The 23,554-nt window shown below is 36.1% G+C and overlaps 4 protein-coding genes across 14 annotated transcripts; 2 read left to right on the forward strand and 2 right to left on the reverse strand.

Moving 5' to 3' along the window:
• Window positions 1-30: 30 nt before the first annotated feature.
• Window positions 31-5,188, reverse strand: Keap1 (kelch like ECH associated protein 1). Of its 7 annotated transcripts, none has more exons than XM_070306473.1 (7): window positions 3,180-3,251; window positions 2,749-3,105; window positions 2,490-2,654; window positions 1,700-2,367; window positions 1,258-1,506; window positions 668-966; window positions 31-565 (listed from the first exon to the last, which is right to left on the reverse strand). In XM_070306473.1, the coding sequence occupies exons 1-7, from the start codon at window positions 3,180-3,182 to the stop codon at window positions 378-380; spliced, it is 1,929 nt and encodes a 642-aa protein (XP_070162574.1). In that variant the 5' UTR covers window positions 3,183-3,251; the 3' UTR covers window positions 31-377. The 7 variants fall into 7 exon arrangements, with proteins under 7 accessions (XP_070162574.1, XP_070162578.1, XP_070162577.1 ...); XM_070306477.1 differs by lacking the exon at window positions 3,180-3,251 and adding an exon at window positions 4,922-5,188 and having other exon boundaries at window positions 152-565; XM_070306476.1 differs by lacking the exon at window positions 3,180-3,251 and adding an exon at window positions 3,293-3,606 and having other exon boundaries at window positions 152-565.
• On the forward strand, window positions 3,354-8,489 carry LOC138939026 (HEAT repeat-containing protein 3). Its single transcript, XM_070306480.1, has 7 exons — window positions 3,354-3,452; window positions 5,746-6,104; window positions 6,250-6,507; window positions 6,660-7,588; window positions 7,679-7,961; window positions 8,027-8,200; window positions 8,277-8,489. Exons 2-7 carry the CDS (start codon window positions 5,967-5,969, stop codon window positions 8,397-8,399), a joined length of 1,905 nt encoding a protein of 634 aa, XP_070162581.1. The 5' UTR covers window positions 3,354-3,452; window positions 5,746-5,966; the 3' UTR covers window positions 8,400-8,489.
• On the reverse strand, window positions 8,013-23,457 carry LOC138939023 (uncharacterized protein DDB_G0284459). Of its 3 annotated transcripts, XM_070306470.1 has the most exons (8): window positions 18,288-18,529; window positions 16,995-17,091; window positions 13,155-13,489; window positions 11,624-11,691; window positions 11,042-11,297; window positions 10,683-10,802; window positions 10,229-10,508; window positions 8,013-10,157 (listed from the first exon to the last, which is right to left on the reverse strand). In XM_070306470.1, the coding sequence occupies exons 3-8, from the start codon at window positions 13,361-13,363 to the stop codon at window positions 9,066-9,068; spliced, it is 2,025 nt and encodes a 674-aa protein (XP_070162571.1). In that variant the 5' UTR covers window positions 13,364-13,489; window positions 16,995-17,091; window positions 18,288-18,529; the 3' UTR covers window positions 8,013-9,065. The 3 variants fall into 3 exon arrangements, with proteins under 3 accessions (XP_070162571.1, XP_070162573.1, XP_070162572.1); XM_070306472.1 differs by lacking the exons at window positions 16,995-17,091; window positions 18,288-18,529 and adding an exon at window positions 23,355-23,457; XM_070306471.1 differs by lacking the exon at window positions 16,995-17,091.
• On the forward strand, window positions 21,276-23,117 carry LOC138939029 (DNA ligase 1-like). 3 transcript variants are annotated; one of them, XM_070306485.1, is made up of 4 exons: window positions 21,276-21,988; window positions 22,224-22,494; window positions 22,809-22,886; window positions 22,959-23,117. In XM_070306485.1, exons 1-4 carry the CDS (start codon window positions 21,636-21,638, stop codon window positions 23,106-23,108), a joined length of 852 nt encoding a protein of 283 aa, XP_070162586.1. In that variant the 5' UTR covers window positions 21,276-21,635; the 3' UTR covers window positions 23,109-23,117. The 3 variants fall into 3 exon arrangements, with proteins under 3 accessions (XP_070162586.1, XP_070162587.1, XP_070162588.1); XM_070306486.1 differs by having other exon boundaries at window positions 22,982-23,117; XM_070306487.1 differs by having other exon boundaries at window positions 22,985-23,117.
• Window positions 23,458-23,554: the final 97 nt, after the last annotated feature.

The following is a 23,554-nucleotide window of genomic DNA, read 5'->3' on the forward strand; positions in this document are numbered from 1 at the left end:
ATATAAATTATAGTAATCTATAATTAAAAAGTTACAATAAAGCTATAAAGTATATAACACAGTCGCATAATTATTCTAACGGATACGATAAATTGGTCCATTAATAAATTTACAAAACTTACTTTGTCTTGCTGAAATGTGAAATGCGCTTTTTGTCAGCTAGTCACTATTTTTATAATCAATCCATCTTGATTCAGTTCAATGACACATGTCGCGTATCATCTAGTGTTATATAAAGCACTTATCAGTCGAGTTCCGTTAAATGTCGATTGAGAAGATTGATGTGTTTTACAGTTTTACACTTCTCTTTTATAAATGAAAGAATGATGTCATTGTTGCTATTAAACATTACTCAAAAAATTGGCTCAGTCTGTATATCACGACGGCGGTTTCTCTAACGAGATATTATGATCCAAATGATCGCAATGCATGGGACACTGATAGTACGATACCGCGCTGGCATGGCCAGATCTCCCTGATGTCATTGGTACACCTTCGATCCATTGGTCCTGAGTCGAATCATAAATTTCTACTATATTTAAGAATGTCGAGCCATCGTATCCTCCTGAAAAGGAGAGAATTATGCATTCATAAATTTATATAATGTGCCTTTTCAAAACAAAAAGAAAAATGTTTATAAATCAAAAATAAACGAAATCGTATTTACCCATTGCGTATAATTTGCCGTCGAGGACGGTGACACTGAGCGCACTGCGAGCGATACTAACGCTGCTCACATTTTCCCAAATGTCGCGTTCTGTGTCATATCTCTCTACCGAATTCAATTGTGATTTTCCGTCGTATCCGCCTATAACATATATGTACTGACCCAGACTGGCTACTCCGGCCCCGGAGCGACTGCATTTCATAGGCGGCACCATCGTCCACTCGTCGTTCTCAGGATGGTAACACTCAACTGAGCTGAGTCGGTCCTTGCCATCAAAGCCGCCAATCGCATATAGCAATCTGTAGCAGGAAAGATTATATTTTTCGCACTATACTAAATAGTCTCGATATCTTAGGTAGAGTTTCTTTATTCAACGCGGAAGCGGTATTTCAAGATAAACGCGTATACTCTCTTGAGAAACAAAGTCTATATTCCGAATAAATATTCACAATTTGTATTAATAATATAATATAATTAATATTAAAATATGATTTACTTTAAAAGTTACACTTATTCAAATGTATTATCTACATTGATATGTAACAGTTGACTAATAATTTTTTTATTCGACGCGATGACTAGTATAATACCTATTCACTACTGCTACTCCTACGCCCAATCTCTTGACGTGCATAGATTTAACACTAGTCCATGTGTCCTGATCCGGATCGTAACATTCGACGCTATTGTGATACTCGGCGCCCGCGCTACCGCCTACGGCATACAACAAACCATCCATCACGGCAACTCCGACTCTATTTCTCGGTACCGACATTGGACTGCAAGGTCGCCATTGATCTGTCATCGGATTATATCTATCGACCCAGTCGCTATCGTATCTAAAAAGAATCACGTGATTTTTTCGTGATGTATCTCTAGTCATATTTCCAACTTCCAGCATCCGCAAAGCGATTCACAGAACAATCTACTGATCACAATCTTTCAAATTACTTGATAACTACATTTGATAGATAGCTCTGGAAGACAACACACGCAACACATACAATATATAATTGGCATCAAAGTGCTAACCTGCTGCCCGGTGAATTATGCCTGCCGCCGACCGCGTAGAACATTCCCTTGAGGAAGGCGCCGCCTAAACCGGATCTAGGTACGATCAGCTTGGCGTGCTGCGTCCATGTTTTATCGTCGGCATTATAGCCCTCCAATACGTCGAGTGAATGCTTGAAAAAACCACCAGCGATATATATCACCCGTCGTGTATTGGGTGTACGCTCCTTGACAATCGGCTTCTTGTGTAACGTCAAGTCCTTGAAAATCTGTGCTAGATACTCGCGGCACGCCGGTACCTTTTTTAGCACGTCGCAGTTCTTCATCTGTTCTCGCAGAAAATTCGGCGTGAGATACTGGCACCGTACCGCATGCAAAATGTGTTCCATCTTGGGCCGCCTCGCCTCCTCGTTGTACTTGACCCACTTCAGCACGGCGTTGTAAACCTCTCTTTCCTCTTGTACATTCAACTCGTCTTTCCTCACGAGTGCCACCAGTTGTATGGCAGATAGTTGTAAAAATTCCTCCTCTTGACATATCTGGTTGAAATGCTGAACAATAAACTGATTTGCCTTATGGTACAAATCATGGCATCCATGCTGCTCGGCAAAATTAGCAATTCCAATTGCATTCGTGGGGTCCAGTTGTCTCTCCAGAAAAACACAACACGCATCTATCACATTAGTGACCTGTATTGTAACAGTATTTAAAAATTAAGTCACAGATTCAGTCGACAGAGAATTTTCTGCTACCTATTCAGGTACGCTAATTGATAATATGCATCTCTTTTTGCAATTGTCTATTTACATACTTGGAACATAGTAGCTGCTGATAGCAGTGAACACACTGTAATCTCAGTGACTCTTATTTGACCAGTGTACATAAAGTACATTAAACGAGCCATTGTAGTTGGACAAACACCTTGGAGTTTCACTCTTGTCATCTCGCATTCTTTTAATCCTCCTGTAAACATAGCCTGAAATTTGATTGGATTAATTATTAATTTACCATCTTCGTGTAATTTTGGCAAAATTTCTCTTGTAAACATGAGATGATCAAATATGATTTACATTAATGCGTAATAATTTTCTACCGCTAGTTGAACTCGCCTTAAAGTAGGGACTAGCTGCTGCTAAAATAACTTTATGCGCGTGGAACAATTCAGAACCAACTTCAAGTATTACATCAGTCAGCATATGATGGCTACGCATCATGAACATCATTTTCATAGCTTCCTTCAGATAATTTGCCATGCAAAATGTCATGTCCCCGAGATCGCCTCTCTGTCTCTCCGTATTGAGCATACTCTCCCAATCCGTTTCTTCCCCTGATACGAGAGGCGTACTCGACGCATTGCTCTGAGATGGAAAGCTACTCCGAGCCCCTTTCTTCTGTTGACAATCTTTCTCTCCATCCATTAAAGTGAGCTGCAAAGTGACATGGGAAATACACCTTTATACATTTACATATCTCATATCATTATCGAGTACTAAACAATGACCATATAATCTACATATTTCTCTCTCTCTCCCCCTCTTTCTCTCAAAACTCGTAATGTCACTATTATCCGCGTAAACCTGAGCGATGACATACTAGCAGGTAACTGCTGCTCACATTTCAGAACTAATCCGGTCCGTAATAGCAGCGTAATTGTGTGTATCCAGAAGCTAAAAAAAATTCGCGACGAAGGATTACGTAGGCGGTGCGGAATAACAGCAGCGTAATCGTACGACGTAAAAGTTACATCCCGCATGGTATCGCGGAAGTGTCAGACGTAAGATATTTTTGACAGCGAGATTCGCGACATCCTCATCATCATCATCATCATCATCATCATCATCATCATCATCATCATCATAATCGTCATCGTCATCGTCTTTGTCATCGTGTAGAAAGTTTTTCTTTTCTTTCTCTCTCTCTCTCTCTCTCTCTCTCTCTCTCTCTCTCTCTCTCTCCCTCGCATGCGCGCGCGCACATATGACACTTACCAGGATCGCGGGAAATCTGCTAGCGTCGAGAAACCGTTGATTGACGCGAGAGCGAGACGAGGAAACGTTGACAAGACGGCGCGATCATGTTCCGCGATCGATCTCGCCGATGATACACGATGACGCAGGCATCCTCCACCATTCGACGCCGATCCTGCTCTGCCGATAGATGATAGATGCGGCGTTACGCGCGCGTTCAGGCTAGATGTGCACGTATTATGCTCGATGATTTGCATACGCACGTGTTTCACCACCGTCGATCACGACCGAAATAAGATCGGTTCCGAGCGCGGGTGGAACTTCTCTCTCGCTGTTGCCGCTTGCCGCGAGATCGCTTCGTCACGTCGATTTGCACTGTAGATACGCCGGTGTACCGCTGTTCACGCTTCCGATAGCAGTCGGCTAACTGGCTGGTTAATAATAATCCGTTGTATGGCCCTGACGATGACTCGGTAATAAATAAACGAGAGTTGACGGAAGAAATCGCGGAGAACGACGCAAATGTATCGAAAAGTCGCGGAAAAGATGCCTAGAATATTTTAATTTCAAAATGAGCGTATCGTGTTTATCTATAGAATGATAAAAGCATTTACGTTTAGACACATATATATTTTTTAGATTTTAATGCGATACAGGAAATCGATTATTCTTTTTATGACATTGAATTCCCCATCGATTTTATAGAATGGATTATCGTAAAAACTATGTAATGTGAACATGAAAAGTAAATGTGCGATAGAAACGCATTTAAAAATCTCTTGAGACTTTATTTTCAATTCGAGAGAGAGAATCAAATCTTTAATGTTTTTATTTTTCTCTAATAATTTTTCTAATAGAAAAAAAAAAGAATTTAAACGTAAAGAAATACAATCGAATTCACATTTTATTAGATGAATCTCTCTTATAAATTTCTTTCATTTTTAAAATTGTTAAATCCATATTTTATTGAGTTAGATCTTTTTTAGCTACTACTATAAACACTACTTTTTACATGTATATTATTCTTTCCTATAAAATATTGCCATAAGATTTTCAAAGTAAAATAAAAGAATTTCACACTTTCTCTTTCTCTTTGCTTTTTTGAAATCTGAATATATCGGTGAATTTAGATTTATTGTTAGAGCAATATATCAATATTACATTATCAAAAATCATATAGTATGCGTGTCATACGTATTGATGGAGATGTGGTGTTCATATATGGACATCGGATCAAGGATGGATGTACAATATATTCAAAATATAATTTTCTCACCTTTTGGAGATTTTATATAATACGTAGATTTTCTGTATTATAGAATTTGCGTGATGGATAGAATCTAAACATCGTAAAATGGCTAATTTCGTCGCGTAAAAAGTTTTGCAGGAACGATCGACGACAGGAAAGTGTGTAGCGTCGAGGGAAGAATGTCGCGTCTTTTTGTCGCTCAGGACCGACCGTGAAACAGCAATCGTGACCGTAGATGACTCGAATGACTTGCGAATTCCGCGGCCCGTTCGCTTCGACGCGCGTAGTCGAGTGAACGATACTGGGAAACGACATGGTGCGCGCATTCGTGTCAGCTGTTCCGTGTCTACGAGATAGATATCCAAATACGTTAGATAGATGAATTAATCACTTGACAGAATCATGATAATTTAAACGGAACAATAAAATGCGGTACTTTTTTTGTTTCCATTAAGGCTAAATTGAGATATTAGATAAGAGGTATATATGTATAGGAAGGAAAAAGATAATTAGAATATTTATGTTGCCAAACAGGAGCATAAATATCCACGAAACAACACGTACAAATTATATTGAATATTGATTGTACCGTATATAATAAAACATACTTAATTATTGTAATTGGTATGTACATACAACAGGAATATATATATATATATATATATATATATATATATATAATATAAAATAATAAAAATAATTTAGGAACTAAATTAATTAGAGAAATTCCTAAATTATTTTAAGAGCTAAATACAAGATGTCATGCATATATGAATCAACAGTCATGATACATAAATTAACTAGATGCGATTTATCATGGCCTTTATTCGACCCGAAAGTATATATATCAGAGAGAAGTTTTTCTCTCTGCTTTTTTTCATATGACCCACTGCTAGTGAAAAACAGCCCTGATTGGCGGTATTTGCGGATCTGTCTGAATGGATCGAACATCGAAGAACTGGTGCGCTGATGCTGATGAAACACCTACGACTCATGTGCATGTTTAACCTGTACATTCTGAGACATATCCAAGTATATTTTATCGTTTTCAATATATCTTGAATTTTTCGCGATGGGAAAACAAAAGCGACAGCGACACAAGCCGCACAAGGAAAATCCTACTGGATTACCGTCCGTTAAAGAGTTCGAATTGAATGAGGAATTTACGGCGGGTGCCAGGGAGAAGGTTTTGCAGAATGCTTATGGGGATGTAAGCATGTGAAATTTCATCAATGCGATATATATTATTATCTAACAAAAGATTAAGTCAATAAAACTAATAATAGAATATTAACAAAGCGGAATTCTTTGATCTCTTTTCAACGTTCCTTTATATCATTTTTTTTTATATATAGGTTCAATCGTGTAATCTTGAGGAGAAGTTGTCCGCTTTGCAAATATTGGCGTCAATGTCATACGATTCCTCTATGGCCAAGCAGATTGCTAAGGATGGAATAGCAAAAATAATTGGACCACTATTGATGGATCATAATGCTGCTATACGAGCTAATACCGCACAAACTTTGAGGGATATCGCTGAAAACAGTGGAGATATAAATGCTGATTTAATCAAGGATGATATTATGACTCCACTGATTGCATTATTGAAACAGGTATAAAACACCAATAATATATATATATATATAATATCTTAATATTGTATATCTAAAATTTAATACAAATCAAAATTAATTATTATAATTTGCAATAGTATTATAAACTCAAATAAAGTCTTTATCTATATTGCATCTATTATATTCTACAGTATTCAGATTGGGAACCGAAAAAAACAGGAGATGAGAAAGAGACATTTGTTCAGGCAGTTGATTTGTTGCGAATATTATGTGCAAATAATGAGAGTGCACTCAAATGCGTCAACGAGGAGGATTTAACATTGTTCCTAACTAAGTTTTTAGATATTAATATTTACGGAATGGAAGTTGTTATAATTACTATACAATGCATGGTATATCTATCAGATGAGAACGACACTGCCATTAAGAAAATCAAAGAGAGTGAATCAATTTTATTCAATCTGTTGGACTTAAAAACGGACGATGAAAAAACTGCTTCCAAAGTACTAGCCTTAAAAACTTCTGTAGCTAATCTGTTAATTAATATAAATAATTATGCAGATAGTAATCAGATGCATATATTTTGCAAAGTGTTGTCAGTACTTTCCGAAGTACTTGCTGTTGATCATAAACAAGTACTGTCTTGCTTAACATCTATTTTGCCTCATGAAAATAATGCTGTCTCGAACGATAAAAGAAAAAAGATATATGAAAGTAAAAAGATGTTGGAGTTGCAAGAACAAGCTTTGCAGATTTTAGCAAACTTATGCTACGAAGATGAGGACAGTGAAATCGATTCTGACATCGATGATTCTGAGACAATGGAGATAGAGTCTGAATGTTTGGACAATGATTCTATGAATGACAATTTGAAAATGACGTCGACGTTTCCAGTAGAGCTGGTTGAAATTGTAAACAATTGTAACTTAATTGATAAAATTTGGAATAAGACTGAACTCGTAGTAGATAAAGATAGCCAGGAAATACTGAATCAAACTGCGGAAGGTAAAAATGTAGTAAAACAGTTTCACGATATTCGATGCGCAGCTTATTTATGTCTAAACAATTTATTACCCAACATAGAAATTGAAGTTTTTGGTGGCGTTGATAATTTGTATAGGTAAATTATCTCCGAATTCTTTGAGCGCTAATCGATGTTACTTTCCTGTTATGTACTTATAGCAATTTTCATTTTGTTACTCGTATCTAGGAAATGGCTGGAAATCGGTACGGCCGTATTTAAGGATGTCACTTCGAATGATATAGAGCTTCTGGAAGCGGCTACTGCTGCCATGAGAGCCATTCTTCAACAGTTGGCTGAAGTGCGGGCAAACGTTTTTAAACAGTTAATCGTTGACGACGTTCAGCCAATGTTAAACGGCACACGTCAATGTTCCAACGCGAGTGTCCGAGTCAATTTGATAAGGATGCTTTGCAATCTGATACAGATCCTGATGAATAACAAAAATTCTGAAGATCACGAAATGATAAAGGTAATCATTTCCGTATTTTTCCGTCCAATTAAAATTTTCTTATAACAATCGTTTATTGTCGACAGTTTATTTCTACGTTCTTATTAAACATCTGTACAACGGAGACGCAAGCATGGGTTATGGCGGAATCTATAGACGCACTTATGGACATATATGCGGAGGATGAAACCGATTGTTTAGCGGCAGAAATTGAATTGGTGCCAAAACTGCTATCTTTAATACCACATTTTAAAAGCAAAGTAAATATATTGTTTTATAAATATATTTCTTAGAATAATACATACAAATGTACTATCATAATTTCTGATCTTACAGGTGCGACAGCAGAAAAAACAGTTAAAAGACAACATGTCAGTAGTATCGATTGTAAATGCAAACTTAACAAGGTTTATAAAATATAAACAGAGGCAAATAAGAAATCTTAGACAAAAAAGTTGAAAAAAGAAAACGCTGTTAAACCAGTTATTTAATGGAAAGTGAACTATAGAGATCATGAGATTGGAGATATTTTTACAATAAATAATTTATAAAGCACTTCTTTGAAGAGATGAGTATATATATGTATTTTTCCCTATTTCCAGTTTTGCACCCTTATAGATTTATTTCAAATTATTGCTCAATATTGCGTTTTTAATAGATTCAAAGTAGAATTATATTTCTTATCACAGGATAGGATTTCAGCTTTATTTCTATGATAGGAGACTTAGGTTTTATTTCTCATATCAATAAATAATGAAAATTATACTTAAAATATTTCCGGATATATGTATCGCAATATGTCGGAAACGTAAAAGATCACTATAATCATAGCATGATAGAAATGCTAGAATTCTGCAGCGAATTTTATCGCAGAAACATATGCGTCGTTAGAAAATGAAATCATCTACATAAAGACACGTTATGTGTCGAAACGTCTAAAGAACGTCCGAAGACACGAAATAGAATATGTATACAGCCTTCGAGTGATAGCCCGTGATAGTCTGTAGTACATAGATTCTCTCGTATTGAAGTTTGAAGATAAAGGCAGCAATTATACACTTGCGCGTAAAAATCACGATAGAATTTCACTGGTAAATTCGAAGTCGTAGACGAAATTTCAAGATTTCAAAAGGATCCTCTCTTACCACTGTCTTCCGAGCTCTTGTTTCCGTTCTTCGAGAGTGTGGATTCCGACATATTTCTTAGACTCAGCGCGCTATGCCTCCTAGGCTTTGGTATGGGGTTTACTTCGTCCAGAAGCTCGGGTTTGTGCCGGATCGGTTCGGAAATGTGTAGCTCGATCACTTTTACCGCATCCCGGGATGCCGCGACCGGTATTGGCGGGTCTGTTAATCGTACCACATGAATATCCTTCTGCTCGCACGGTAGCTTCTTAAACTCTAACTTAATTGGACCGGACGGACTGTCCACCATATTCTCGAAGAAGTGCCGGCGATTCGCCTGGATGGACAGTCGGGCACTCGTCACCTGGTCGTCGTGACGCGTGTCATCGATTTTTTCTTGTTCTTTGGACATGTTCTTATTTTCCAGAGCTTTAATCTGCTTCTCGAGCTTTTCGATTTCCTCCTTCACGGAAAAGCTGTCACTCCGCAATAACAGGCCGGACAAATCTTTTTTTCTCAAACAGATCTCGTCAGATTCTTGATCGACGTCCTTGATGATCTCGATATTCTCCTGGGATGTTCTGCTATACTCTATATCCACGGGATCTTTTTCGATAGGATTCTCGGTAATCGTATTCGATTGTTCCTTATCCGATTTCTCCTCTACCTTCTTCGTCTCGAATTCGTCTTTCTCTAACGTTCTATCGGAGTTACACGCTGATCTTCCTTCCAAAAGATCCTTTTTCTCGTTCACTTCAAGCACACAACAATCTTTCAAAACTTCATACGTTTCATCCTTTGAGGAGCTTTTCGCAATATCATCGGATGATGTATCCTCGGCAGTTTCCGACAGTAATTCGACCCGTTTCTCTTCGTTTCGCGGTGATTTTTCATTCAATTCCACGCAGCTCTTTTTTGTCAACTCATCGATGTTTTCCGTGGTTTTGATGATGTCGATAGGTTCGGTTATCTGGAGTTCGATTTTATTCGTCTCTGATGTAGACTCTGTTTTATTCGTCTCTAGTGTAGACCTCGTTTTATTCGTCTCTGATGTAGACTCCGTTTTATTTGTCTCTGATCGACCGTCATTCTCCTACAAAAATATTATACAATTATTTCGATAAATTATATCATTTATTGAATATTCTATTTCTGCATATATACCAGAGGAGTGTCCAATTGCTCCTTTCGTTTCGGCGGTTGCGGAGCTCTACGTTTTTTGCGTCCGTACGTGCTTGCCGTACTTGTAATGGATACGCAACTATTGATGGACAAGTTTGATTTCCTCACAGCATCCTGGCTGAATCTTTTGAAGACATAATCTTCAGGCATGTTTTCATTCTCATCCTTCAAGCTCACATTACCGGATCGATTGGCTGGATCTTCCTCAAGATCCGATGTGATTCCGTTCAACCTCTGCGACGATCTATTGCCGAACCTTCGCCTGAGCCAAAACATTTTATCAATTATAGCAAAAGTTTGAATTACAAGCTATATCTAGCGAGAAATTATTTTGCTTTATATAAGAAATTAAATTTCATCACTCGCAACAACTAATACATCGAATTATCACAAGTGTTACAAGTGTCAATATAAAACAAGAAGCAAAGAACCTTACATTGGTGGAACCGGAGTCTTTTCCAATTTGTCATGAAGACCACCGTTTTGCTTGGGATGCTTGTCTTCGAAATCCAAAGATGGTATCTTGTCTGTTGGTCTCGGGCTCACCTGTCCAAACCTGTACAAAATTATCAAATATGATTTTGACTTTAATGGAAATAATTTCAATGCAGCTTCCAAAATCGTTTCTTTGTCACAGATTAATGACATATTTTTAATCTATATGTCAACTTTTTAATCTTAAAATCCTAACATCTTTGACTTTTTTTTAGATTCAAAATTTATATTTACTATATCTATTTATATTAATCAATAAAAGAATCTCAAATAAATGTCTTTAATTCTGCGAGATCTCACCTTCTGACTGGTGGCTTCGGTGTGAGATCAACGCCCATAATAGACATCGTGGTGTCTTGCGGATTACTATCGTAGGTCTTAGCAGGATCCCCGTTCATTGTCAAATTCGAGTTGTATCTCGAGGAATTATTATCGAGAGTGTACTTTCTCCTTCTCGTTAGAGTACCCAGGGCTTCATCGAACTCTTGCTGATCCTTAGAGAGACGCGATGGTACTATTGGTCTGTCGTAAGCCTCTCTCTTGTACGTCGTCGAAACTGCAGCACGCAATAAATTGCATTTTAATTTACACGGTAAAGTATATCGTCAATAAATGTTATTGGCACTCTGTTTTTTATTTTTAGTTTTTGATTAAACACTATATATAACACCTCTGATTATATATAAAATATATAATATTTATATATATATAAAGTTCCTTTTTAAAAATATATTATGTTTAAGATAATTTGAAAAAAAGTTTCTTCATTTATTATTGTAATCATATTACCGTACATTAATTAATATTTTATTTTCCATTTTAACTTATCGTCAGATAGAGTATATTTTATGAACGAGTGCGATTATAACTGGATAAACAAACCTGTTGTGATCGTCGACTGTTTTTCCATCGGTTCTGAAGATTCTTTACGTTTTCCAAACAATCCATTCCTAAAACACACCGAAAATCGATATTGAACCGAATGACATCAACCGTTCAGTATCGTTGTCTTATTATTGTTGTTTTAATAATCACAATAAAAAGGTGTGAATGGCATTTAATCTTTATTTTGAATTAATGTATAATGAGACATTATAACATTTAGTTAGGAATGCTCTGATTCCGTCAGTAAGCGACAAATAACAACCGCGTTTCGCGTTGGCTCCTTAACGGATTCACGCGGCATTTACGCGCACGCAAAGATTATGAAATTGCGAGCCGCGTCGTTTGACACACTTTGTACCATATGTCGGAAAATTTATAATTAAGCTAACACCAGTTAACGTTCACGTTCTAAAAATTTTAGCTAAAAATTATTGCGTTAAAGGATCTTTTATATCGGAATTTAATTAAACTATACGACATTACTTGCCGAGTTTAAAAATAATCGTGTAAGTCATCGAAAAAAATATCTTGCCGGGTATATACAACACCCATGACGTCCACAAACGTATTCTTATTTTATCCATCGCGACACGTATGCGAGTCGAATGCTTCGAGAATGCCGAGACACAATATAATCGATTTATTGCGCGAAAGAGAAAGAGAAAAAAAGAACAAAATTCCTAAAACACGACGCACATGAGCGGCGAAATCTTCCTATGCATTCACAGTTGTTAGAGGCGTTGATTATATTCATCCTCATTCTCCGTTTAATGTCACTTCCACTTTGCCGACGATTATTTGAAGCGTACTTGTATTCGTCCTATTCCGCGTACTCTCCGACATATTATAATTCAACTTTCGATTCGACGCTCACGACGCGGATTCTTCGATTTCTCGCATTTTTCCCTTCAATTCAAAATATTCCGATTGCCAATCAGACCAGAACACTCGTTGTTTCTAATGAAAGTATTTTTATTCACGCGAATAATTGCGAGAGTATCAATTTACAAGAAGTGACTTTCGGAAAAAATGTAGCTCGACTTTCATACACTATAATTATATCGTGGATAATTAATTTTCCCGTCGTTTTCAAAAAAAGATAAATTCAATTCAAAATTGAAAAAATAAAAGAAGATTGCTAAAGAGCACGTTACATTTCGCGATATCGAAATCAGCTCTTACGAGTGATTATATATTTTTTTTGTATATTTTCTTCTGTAAAAATTACGAAGAAGAATTGCACGATGACCGGACGTGCAGGTTGTTGGAATTTTAATGCATCACAGGCTATATGTCTGTCTTTCGGATATTCGCCAAGTAGCAGTGCTATCGATAATCTAAACCGTGACAGCAAGTTCAAGTTCAATAAACCTGCGACGAAATATAACTTTGGAACATTCGTCAATTTTATGTGATTCGTATACCATTATTTCTCCTCGTATGATCTTCACGAACGTCCACATATAATTTCGTCAATATATCACGCAACGAGATAAAATCGCAAAAATATTTATTTCAAATCACTTACCAAGTAGATTTGATCGAGAAGCTGTTCGATCTCTTCTTCCGGCTTCTGCCGAACGTCCAGAATTTGTGTTTGGATTCCTTCGATGATTTGCCCTCGTGATACATTTGCGGCGACTGAGAATTTGTCGTATCGTCGTTAAACGGATTTAAGTGTTCGGGATAATCGTAGATCGATACACTAGGTCGTCTAGGCCTCTGGGATGACGACATGATTCATCCGTCAAATTTCGATCGGTGTCTCGAGAGAGATGTTAGATGAAACGTCGTGGGAACCCTTCGTACACAAGTCATCGATTTTTCGTTACAGCTCCTCCCACAGTCCTCGCGATCTGCAAACTAATTTCGCCGGAATATTAATCCTCCAGATCGATCGGGTCGGCTATTTATACTGTGTTAAAGATTCGTGTAAGAATGTTCAAGTATCGACGCGCGACATAAATAAAGAAATACGCCTCCAAAGAAATTAAAATATAATTAAGTGCAAACATTGTAATTATGTTATATATAAATATACACTTATAAATATAATCGTATTTATATAATTACATTAAATAAATAAATACAATTAAAATAAATTACATGAAGATGTAATTAATACAGATAATAAAATTTTTCGAAGTCGAATAAATCGTATTGTCAAATGTTTACACATATTACTCTTTCATTAAATTGATGCGTTACGTCACTAATTGCAAACACGTTCGTGATTAATTACTAAGCGAGCTATCAACAATTCGATCGTAAACGCTGAACCGAGAGAAGAGCGATTTGGAGTGATATAATTGTTGGACGTACACGTGTGCGTGCGTACACTCGTCGTTGGAACAATTGTTCGGTTCAAATTAAATGACCCGGAATGAAGGAAAACGATCGATACTGCCGCAAGTCGACGATGAATTAATCCGGTGACAGTAAAAGACCGTAAACACATACGCGTCACTCATAACCAGGTTAACAAGATGTCTAATCTGTTATATTACAATGCGCAGCTGTATGTCGTTTGCATAATCTAACTGCTTGCAAGTTGTCACTCTTGTCTTTTCGATTACATAGCATGGTGGATCGACACTTCACTTCCATCTCCGTAATAACGTAATTTTTTTCTCGATTTATCACGCAGGTTTTACAACAGAATTATGACATTGTTGAAAATATTTAAAATCAAGTGTTACTTCGATTCGCAAAGATTTTTATGATTTATAGATCGTTCGAGCAATTTATTTTTAAAAAATAAATATAGTCTCAGAAATCTTTGTAAACCTTAAGAGATGGCAGCGAGGATAGGAAAAACGAATGAATGCGCGCGTACTAAAATGCGAATAGGTGCGTGCAAATAATGCCTATTAACAAATGCAATTAGTTCAATTAGCTCGCCGCGTTCGCGCTTCGTTTTCTTCATCTCATGCGCCGCGACTGTCAGAATTATTCGATCATGCGTAACTTTCGAGAATGCGATTCGCATATTCTATTCTATTCTGTTACGACGGAACGCAAAATACGCATTTGAAGGTTCTATGCTAATACCTGTCACATTGCTGATGCACACACGAGTCATTCACGAATACAAATTTTTGATGATCTTAGAAAAAAAATGTATAGGTATAGCAAGATGTATATATTTTGCGAAATAGAAAAAAATATAAAGATTCTGTGATCGATCTCTTTTACATAATTTTTTAATATAATTCTTATATAATTCTTCCTTTAACGTAAAAAATATTACTTATAATATTATGTATATATTGTAAAAAATATTACTTGTAATAATTTTTTTGCACTAAGTTTTTATTTATATTTCTTTTTTTAATACCAAATATATATATACAATTTTTCACGCGCGTATAATCTTCCTTATACAATAAAAAAATTTTTATTTTGAACGGAAGATAAATTTCGTTATAAAAGACACTCGACTTCCCGGTTGTTTTGGAATACGTTAACCAGAGTGAACTTTATAAGGTGCAATAGTCATTTGAATCATTCCACCCTGTAATTCGACGTGCGATTCAGTTACAGGATATTCTACAATGATCTTTCAACTCTAGATATTTTGCCGAATTTAGAATTGACAGAAATATCGAGGAAGGTCATTATCTGTCGTAAATCGTACATCAATATTATTTCTATGATACCTCCGTAACATCCCTTGGTAAACAAATCTTTGTAAATAACTTTGTACCTAACCCATGCATTATAAATCTATTTAAAAAAAAAAAAAAAAAACGTCGTTTAAAATTCGACAAAGAAAAAACAGAGTTTTACTATTCTGAGATTTTTCACTTCTGAAATTCGATTCTCAGAAGATTGCCTCAAATTCTATCAATCTCTCGATTAAAAAAATTTTCATTGACAGAAATTTGATCCCGAAATTGATCCGATAGATAGATAGAAAATGGTAAATGATAAATAATTTCAAGACACTCTGTATACTTATGCGCTGGTTATCTGACGTCAAGCGCAATCGATCGATCCTCGATTATGACGTAATTGTCTGATGTACAAGTTTCGCAACTCGCGAGTAGCGCGCGATCGTTGAAAAAAGATCTCCTTGTACATCGAGTTAACACGCGTCACGTTTCTCTCCCCCGTCCCTCATGTACTGCTCTATAATGCACCACGTGGCACGTATCATTTGCGAGGAGCGACCGGAGCGTGTCGCTAACGTAACGAGCATAATGAGAGAGCGTACTAAATATACTCATTATCAGGCGTGACGAGTATATATTGTACTAATTCCTTATGCTTTACGCGAGAAATAGATACGCAACTGTCGTTTATCTTGCCTGTTATTTTCCGAATAATCCCACGATGCTATCGTAATTTACCTACACAATCCGATTGTGAGCTTCGGAAAGTCCTTTCGAAGATTCGTTGCCGTGCAAAGTCGATCGCGCGCGGGGAGGCGATTTAATCTAATCTCTCCCTCTCTCGTTGTTGACGAGAGAAGCATTTCGCTGGGATAGCAAGTGCCCTCGCACTTTATTTAATCGCTATACTTCACGATGACGTGAAATCGATCGCTGATTTCGATGAGAAGAGGTATCTCTATTTATCCGTGCATCTCGGATACCGCAAAATCGTGTCCCTCCCCCTCCCCTCATCGGATCGCTAAAGTAAATAGATAACAACAAAGCGTTTCTGTATATGGGCAAACGCGAGATAATTTTTCGTGTTTTGCATTTGAGTTTACGTGGCGATAAATCGTCATTGAAAGTCGTATTCAATATAATAATAATTGCGATCGGCGTTACCACATTTAATTGCCAGCTGTGTATAATTTAAACAAGCGATATATCTAATTTTAACCGCAATGATTCATTATCTCATGCAACTGAACTCGTGGACAATGCAACTTATCTTATTTTCATCGGGTCTTCCGACGTGTTGAAATGCGAAGTGATTAAAAATCCCGAGGAAGCCCGACAATCAAAATAATTAAAAATAAATATAAATAAATAAATAAAGGATATATCTAATAAATCTTTCTCGAATCTTACTCATTTTCTTCCTGTACTATTCCGAGATTCAGAAAGAGAAAGAGAGAGAGAGAGACAATTTTACATTTATAAAAAGTGTCAATGAAATTAAAATCAACTTCGCATGAATATATAAAAAATGTATTGACCCATCGAGATGTGTGCGCGAAGCAAAGTTGAAAGTCGATCTCGATTAAGGATATGTGAAAAGCCTTTGTTAAAAGTAGGAAACTTGATAATCGGGCCTCGTGCGTGAAAACACAGCGATTTTCTGGCTCCGACCCAGAATCGCGTCCGCTCTATTTCACCGGCGATATATTTTTGGATCTCGGAAAAAACATTTAACGGTATTATGTCGTACGTACCCCATGATGATTCTTCTCCAGGATATCGCGCTTTTCTTTCTTTTCAACAGAAAATTTTCCTTTTGTTTTGACGAAGAAATTAACGGTCGTCAATGCGCTAGGAAAAAAAAAATCTCAACTTTATTTTCTATGAAATCATAACTATCGTTAACGAGCTTCTTGCCTTTTCTCACATTTCAAACATGCGATGCTGATATCACCATTATAAAATATGCTTTTTTTTTTTTTTTACTTATAACGCAGATAATGTAATCTTTGATGACAACGTAATTAAAAAAAAAAAAATCTGTCTTTATCTCTCTCGCATTAAGTGAATTTTTTTATTAATTCTGATAAATAGAAAACGTAAAAATATAGAAGCAACTGTTAAACACTGCAGATGCAACGTTATGATACTTATGCGTGTTTCATGTTTGGCCGTTGTTAGAACAAGTATTATCGATTGATGACTTTCGTTACAGTTTCCTAAAAAGTCAGCTGTAAAATTCACCGCCGCGTCGTAGATGCGACTTTCGATACGAGTAATAGAGAGGGACGTATACGCGATCGCCGGTTCTTAAACTTCGGGGAGATTTCGTTAAAGGAGACCGTTCGAAACGAGAGTCATCCAAAAATAGAATCTCGTTGCGAGTCGCAATTTCGACGCGCGGATCATCGCGATCGGAAAAGTATTCGAAAATATAATGTCGCCGTTCCGGAATGAATTTCATCGCGTGTGTAGGTAGATCTTTGTATATAATATTTGTGGTACATGTAAATCATTAATGACTTTATTACGGACAAAATGGGCCAAGGTTTGGCGGTGCATTCGACGAAAATGCGGCGAATCGAATATCGCCTCGCTGTAATTACGAGACGGCAGACAAAAGACAAATTTATATATTTATATCTCAAGCCTTTACCGTATATTATTTCATTGGCAATTTTTAGGTATGACGATAAGTGACTTGCAATGGTTTACACATTGTCGTCGTGAGCCGCAAGCGAGCTTATCGCGAACGTGCGGATTATGCTAATATTAAACCTGCGGTATTATATATGTATATATATTCGATTCTCTCTCCCGTGCTTTAATAAGACAACTTCAAATGCCGTCAACATGTTCTCGAATCGTTTTAAAAACTCGTTGAAAACTTCTTGCACTTACAATTATATGCAAATGACACTTTGCGTAACAATTATCTACAAAGACGCACAGTTTATCACGTCGAGAAGCTATGTTAGACAAGACGGTGAAAATTTGCGTTTCAATCTAAGTTCGCGAGAAACTCGCTACGAAGTCATTGTACTTACGTAAGTGCGTGTGTGTTGCTATTACCGTGACGTGTCGGACTATATGCGATCGTCTCCCAAGACGTAACTCGATCAAGCACGATGCACTTTCACGAAACTGATCACAGCCGTACAAAAAATGTACGACGATGCAAAAATCAAAGTTCAATATGCGATATCGCGAGCGGGGGAACGCGAACGACGCGTGAAACCATCCTACCACTATGAGTCACGCCGGCAGACTGAGGCCGGCCCGGCCGCGCCGACATTCGGCTACCGTCGCGCCGTTTCCGGGCGTCTTCGGCCATCTTCGGGTCGCGCGCGAATTTCGCGCCACGTCCGACGGCGCGCGACATTAGCCGAGCGCGCTCGATGCGAAAAATTCAAACTTCAAGATTGCGTTCCAAAATTTATTCCATAGAGTAGAGCTGCGTTTGATTGATCGTTCAGAACAAAGAAATTTTTGTTTTTTTTTGTCCTGATTAGTCAATTAAACGCTACTCTATTCCAAATTTTGGAACGCAACTCAGAGATATGTCATCGTATATAATTGCGTTTATTTATTCATATTTCTGTAATGTGTGTCTCGTGAATTAATTAAAATTTTGTCTGTACTAATTTTGTTACGCTAATCTATATACAAAATTAATATTTTATCGCGTTATTTATGATTTTTTTGTATTAACTTCAATAAACGTAATTAATTAATTAATTTTGTAAAAGTTGTTAATCAACAATAAAATTGAGAGACAAATATGAAAAAGAGCTTATATAATATGAATGAAATTATTCGTAAATTTTGGATGATTTTATATTTGTGGAAAAAATTCTGATATAAACAAAAAGCATAATTAAAAATTATAATATTCTTTCTACTAAACATTTATTTAACAAATTGCAATGCTACATACGCTGACTAATGCTGACTGAATGCAAGCCCGCGCATTTCTAGGCGCAGGATGCATGTTTATCGCGTAGGTAGGCGTTAGTAGAACTGGCTTAAAGAGTTGCATAACGAAAGTTGCAAGTAAAAGTGTAGACGTGCAAATTTTACATTGAAAAAATTTACATTGAACATATTCTACACAAATTAAACCTTTGACCCGATAAAATATTTCTCAATTTATTTTATTTTCAATTTCTAAGAATACTATATCTAATTTTAAATAATAGTTTTCACATTTTATTAAATATGTCTGAATTAAATAAATACAGCGTTCGATAAAGAGAAAATTCTGCGATAACACGGATTTAAGGCCACAGTACTATCTTATTCGCGTGATGTAATGCACATTCGTATGTCGAATCGATAACGTATAGAAATGCGGAATTGTGCAAAAACAACGTCCAGAGCGAGCATTTTATTCTTTTCTCTCTCTACATATCCTCCTCGTGTGTCACGGTTATCGCATGACATTAGCAAAATAAGACAGTGATCTCAATAAACGCGATATCTGCATCGAACATATATTTCGATCGATGACATCGCGAATGAAACGTCACGGCTACGTACGGGTGGATGCATCGCTATACCGTAATTCCGCAAATTCACAATCAACGATTCATGCTTCGTTCCGCAAAAAATTCAGTCGTGAGAACTGTCTATCCCACGCTATACCTCGATTCAATTGTACCGATTACATCACCAAACTGATAAGATAGCTCGTATCGTGCAATTTTAATCAATAAAGTTTGTTAATATTCCCGATAGGCGCCGAAGACTTGTTGAAATTGATAAGATCCGAGAAGGAAAGGAACGCGAGAAGATCTCTTTGTAGCGTGGAGCATAATCTTCGAAAGACATGCAAAATCAATCGGCATATAATACCATAGATGTAACGTTGAACATCGGTGCTTTAGCAGGCCGCGCTTGAGATAGTAAAGATCCGTGAATCTTTTGAAATCATTAGACTTTATTATCCCATAATCCGAGCATTGTACTCGAATATAATGGAGTCGGCTTTCAAGACTAGCGGCGCAATGAGACTCTCTATTGAAAATAATTATGGGTTGATCCCGATGCAATTGTTACGGAAAGTTCACCGTACAAAATTCTTTCATCTCTTTGACGATCAACCTAGTGACGTGACCTTGATAAAAAAAAAAAAAAGATATCACGCTTTTAAGATAAATATTACGTTAATTCTCGTTACAATAGAATATTTTCTATGTGCAGTTATTATTAATCTCATGTCAGTGAAATTATTTATTTTTTCTTATGTCAAAAGAATTTCTTTATGTTTGCGCGTGATATATAGTTTGTAATTTTCTTCTATTTACGAAAAACTAATCGAGAAAAATAAAATTTCCTTACCGCGCGCGCTTTTTTCAATCAAATTATCAAGTGATCACGATGATGTGCTTTAATAGAACAGCTTACGAGAGATGACCCATTTTCACCTTGACTTGACTTAAATGCTCGGTAGATCAACAACGTTAAACTTCGTTATAAAGTGCAGTCTCTGTTGTCGCATGAAAATTTTACGACTTTAACAATTTTAGCAATACATGAAAACTTGCTCAATTTATTAAAAACAACAGATAACACAAAGTACAATACAAAAGAAAAATCAAAGCTGTATCTATGTATGCAAAGTTATAAACAAGTTTTACACAAATATGCTTTTGAAAAAATGCTCAAGAGATCATTTAATAAATGTCAGATTAAACTCGCGCAAACTACTCTCCCGCTTCAATGACATCTTAAGGAGATCTTTAATATGTCTCTTTGCGACTCGTCAAGTATAGTCTGCATCATTACATGTTCGAAATTAATTGCTAAATATAAATTTTGTTATATATAGAGACGAAAATCGCGGTCGTGTCCTAAATAGCGCGACAACGCGGAATTGTCAGTCTTAAGAGATTAGCGGCATTCGTCTAAACGAGGAACGGACGGGCGACAAATCTTTGCGCGAGAAATGCGTAAATTACAAAGGCCGCGCGAAAACGCATCGGCGCGGCGCGCATTGCGCTAATTCTTATATAACTGAAACGATCAGAAATTGAGGTTCGCTCGGTGCGCGAGTACGCGGCTTCGTCGCGATGCGTATATGCACGTACGGCAAATGGCTCGGCAACTATGCAAATTTAAATGCAGGATGATCCATCCGTTCGTTAAACGGGGCGAAGGTCTTCGTCGCATTAATCCACGCGAATTTTTTTTCACTTTTGCATCGCGTAGAACGAAAAATCGCAAGCCAATCTCGATTAAAGCCGTAGACGAACTGCGCGGCAAACCGTCACATTCTCAAGATCCCAAATAAAAATTAAATCGAGTATTAGAACGACGATTGCAAGATACGAGAACAATTTCTATATCGCGAGTTTTCATTTGTGTCTCTGAACAGTATCAGTCATTTTAATCAAATGCTACGAAATGCTGAAGTTAACGACGAAATAAAAAATTTATATATACATACTTCAGAATGTTGTAGAAAGAATTATCACGGGAACGTTAAAATGCTGAAAATTAACGATGACACGATTTTAGAAAAGCAATCAGAGGAGGATGTACAAGAACTGGATGAAGAAGAACAACTGGAGGAAGAATCAATAGAAGTAATAGAAGAAGAAGTGATTAAGGAAGTAAAAGAAACAGAGGAGAATAAAAGAGACGAGGAGATAAATAAAAGTATTGCGACATTTTTGCGTGAGAAAGGTTTGAGTGAAAATCTCGTCAAGACATTGATTAATGCTGGTTTTACGGATGAACATATCAGGTCAACTGAAATTAATAATAAATTGCACAGATATTATTCGAGCATATTAATCAAAATTATAATTTATAACCGAAATGTTGTAAGAGAAATTACTTTTATATGTTATATTAATAAGATATAAATAAATATTAAAAATAATATAAAAGATGATGTTAAGAAATAAATCTATAAAAGATTTATATTCTCTCAATATATTCTTTCTTTAGTTTTATTTTACGTTTCTTTATCTCCTCAGACTTTTAAAAGCTTTGAATCTAAACGATGATGACATCGACGGTTTGCGAGATTTATGGCGAACAAAGATCGAAGTTAGCAAAAGCAGTGATTCTATTAATTCCTCTACATCTGACGATTTGTCGTTCGCTGAACACTCACATATGTCATCGAATAGCGTCTATCTAAAAAAAGTTTTGAGCAAACCTTTGACCCAAGCTCTTTGCGAACTTGTAGCGAAGAAACCGACCGATCCCGTGGAGTATTTGGGCCATTTGTTACTTCATTTCAAGGTCAATCAATTTTGAAATACCAAAGTTCTTCAAACATTATGATATTAAATATACAGGAGGAAAAAATAAAATTATATTGAATTTATGTATATAAGCGGATAAAAGGATAAAGATGACAAAATGATCTATTCACGTATTTATAATATCATGTTTCGCGTTGCGAGAATAATATTCGCTTCATTCAGCAAATTTCTCAATGATGGGAAGATATATTTGTAAATCTAACAACTCGTATTACGATTTCTCAACTGAGATAAGAATATTTCAATTTACAAGATGTTTTTTTTTATATAAATAAGAAATATAAATTTTAGATTTGCGAGGAACGAATTATGCAGCAAAAAGAACGTGAATTGGAACTTTTGATCAACAGAGAAAAATTGAAATTGGAAGTATGGGCAATATCTTACACATATTCTATCGATTTTTCCGAGTCATATATATATTTGATATTTCATATTTAGAAAATATTCACTTTGTACAATAGCAGATTGAAGACAAACAAGATTTTCCTATCGAGCAAAAGGAAGAAGAGATATCCAGCGAGGATGGAAAGAACAATCTTAATATTTATGACAACACATGAGTTGATTTTATTAGTTTATTTTATATAATATATATATATATATATATGCAGGTCGAAAGAAATAAATATTTAAAAAATTAAAAAACAGTTTCTGAAATAATTTTATATAACACCTTTTATAATTAATAAAAAATAGTCATATATCCTTTGTCACGAGGAAGGAAAAATTCTTTATCATTTTATTTTTATATAAGAAATATTCTTCCTTTACAGAAGAAAAATACGAAGATATTGAAGTAAAAGAATTTAAATAATAAATAAAAAATGTACTCACTGATAGCTGATGTATTGTTTCTGTAGCTTCGTCTGCTCCATTATATTCTAGACACACGCGAATAATCGATTGAAAGACGCAGTTAATTAATCACGATCTACGACAAAGTGTTTGAATTTTTTCACTCTTTATCATCTGTATTCGCGTAGGCAAGATTGCAATTTTATCGTATATATATGAAAACTAGTTGTCATATAGTG

This window comes from Polyergus mexicanus, unplaced genomic scaffold (assembly GCF_030449975.1).
Source record: "Polyergus mexicanus isolate NDT 795.1 unplaced genomic scaffold, iyPolMexi1.0 SCAF_13, whole genome shotgun sequence".
In the NCBI taxonomy this organism is placed as follows: domain Eukaryota; kingdom Metazoa; phylum Arthropoda; class Insecta; order Hymenoptera; family Formicidae; genus Polyergus; species Polyergus mexicanus.

Excerpts from the sequence above, each read along its gene's own strand:
- Keap1 (XM_070306473.1), bottom strand. Across the intron at positions 2,655-2,748 it reads GAAAATTATTACGCATTAAT|GCTATGTTTACAGGAGGATT; the intron begins GTAAATCATATT and ends ATCAAATTTCAG. Across the intron at positions 967-1,257 it reads GGAGTAGCAGTAGTGAATAG|ATTGCTATATGCGATTGGCG; the intron begins GTATTATACTAG and ends TTCCTGCTACAG.
- LOC138939026 (XM_070306480.1), top strand. The coding sequence starts at position 5,967 with ATGGGAAAACAAAAGCGACAGCGACACAAGCCGCACAAGGAAAATCCT. Across the intron at positions 6,508-6,659 it reads TGATTGCATTATTGAAACAG|TATTCAGATTGGGAACCGAA; the intron begins GTATAAAACACC and ends TATATTCTACAG. Across the intron at positions 8,201-8,276 it reads TACCACATTTTAAAAGCAAA|GTGCGACAGCAGAAAAAACA; the intron begins GTAAATATATTG and ends CTGATCTTACAG.
- LOC138939023 (XM_070306472.1), bottom strand. The coding sequence starts at position 13,363 with ATGTCGTCATCCCAGAGGCCTAGACGACCTAGTGTATCGATCTACGAT. Across the intron at positions 11,298-11,623 it reads ACAGTCGACGATCACAACAG|TTTCGACGACGTACAAGAGA; the intron begins GTTTGTTTATCC and ends TGCGTGCTGCAG. Across the intron at positions 10,158-10,228 it reads AGCAATTGGACACTCCTCTG|GAGAATGACGGTCGATCAGA; the intron begins GTATATATGCAG and ends ATATTTTTGTAG.
- LOC138939029 (XM_070306485.1), top strand. The coding sequence starts at position 21,636 with ATGCTACGAAATGCTGAAGTTAACGACGAAATAAAAAATTTATATATA. Across the intron at positions 21,989-22,223 it reads TTTACGGATGAACATATCAG|ACTTTTAAAAGCTTTGAATC; the intron begins GTCAACTGAAAT and ends TTATCTCCTCAG. Across the intron at positions 22,495-22,808 it reads ATTTGTTACTTCATTTCAAG|ATTTGCGAGGAACGAATTAT; the intron begins GTCAATCAATTT and ends TATAAATTTTAG.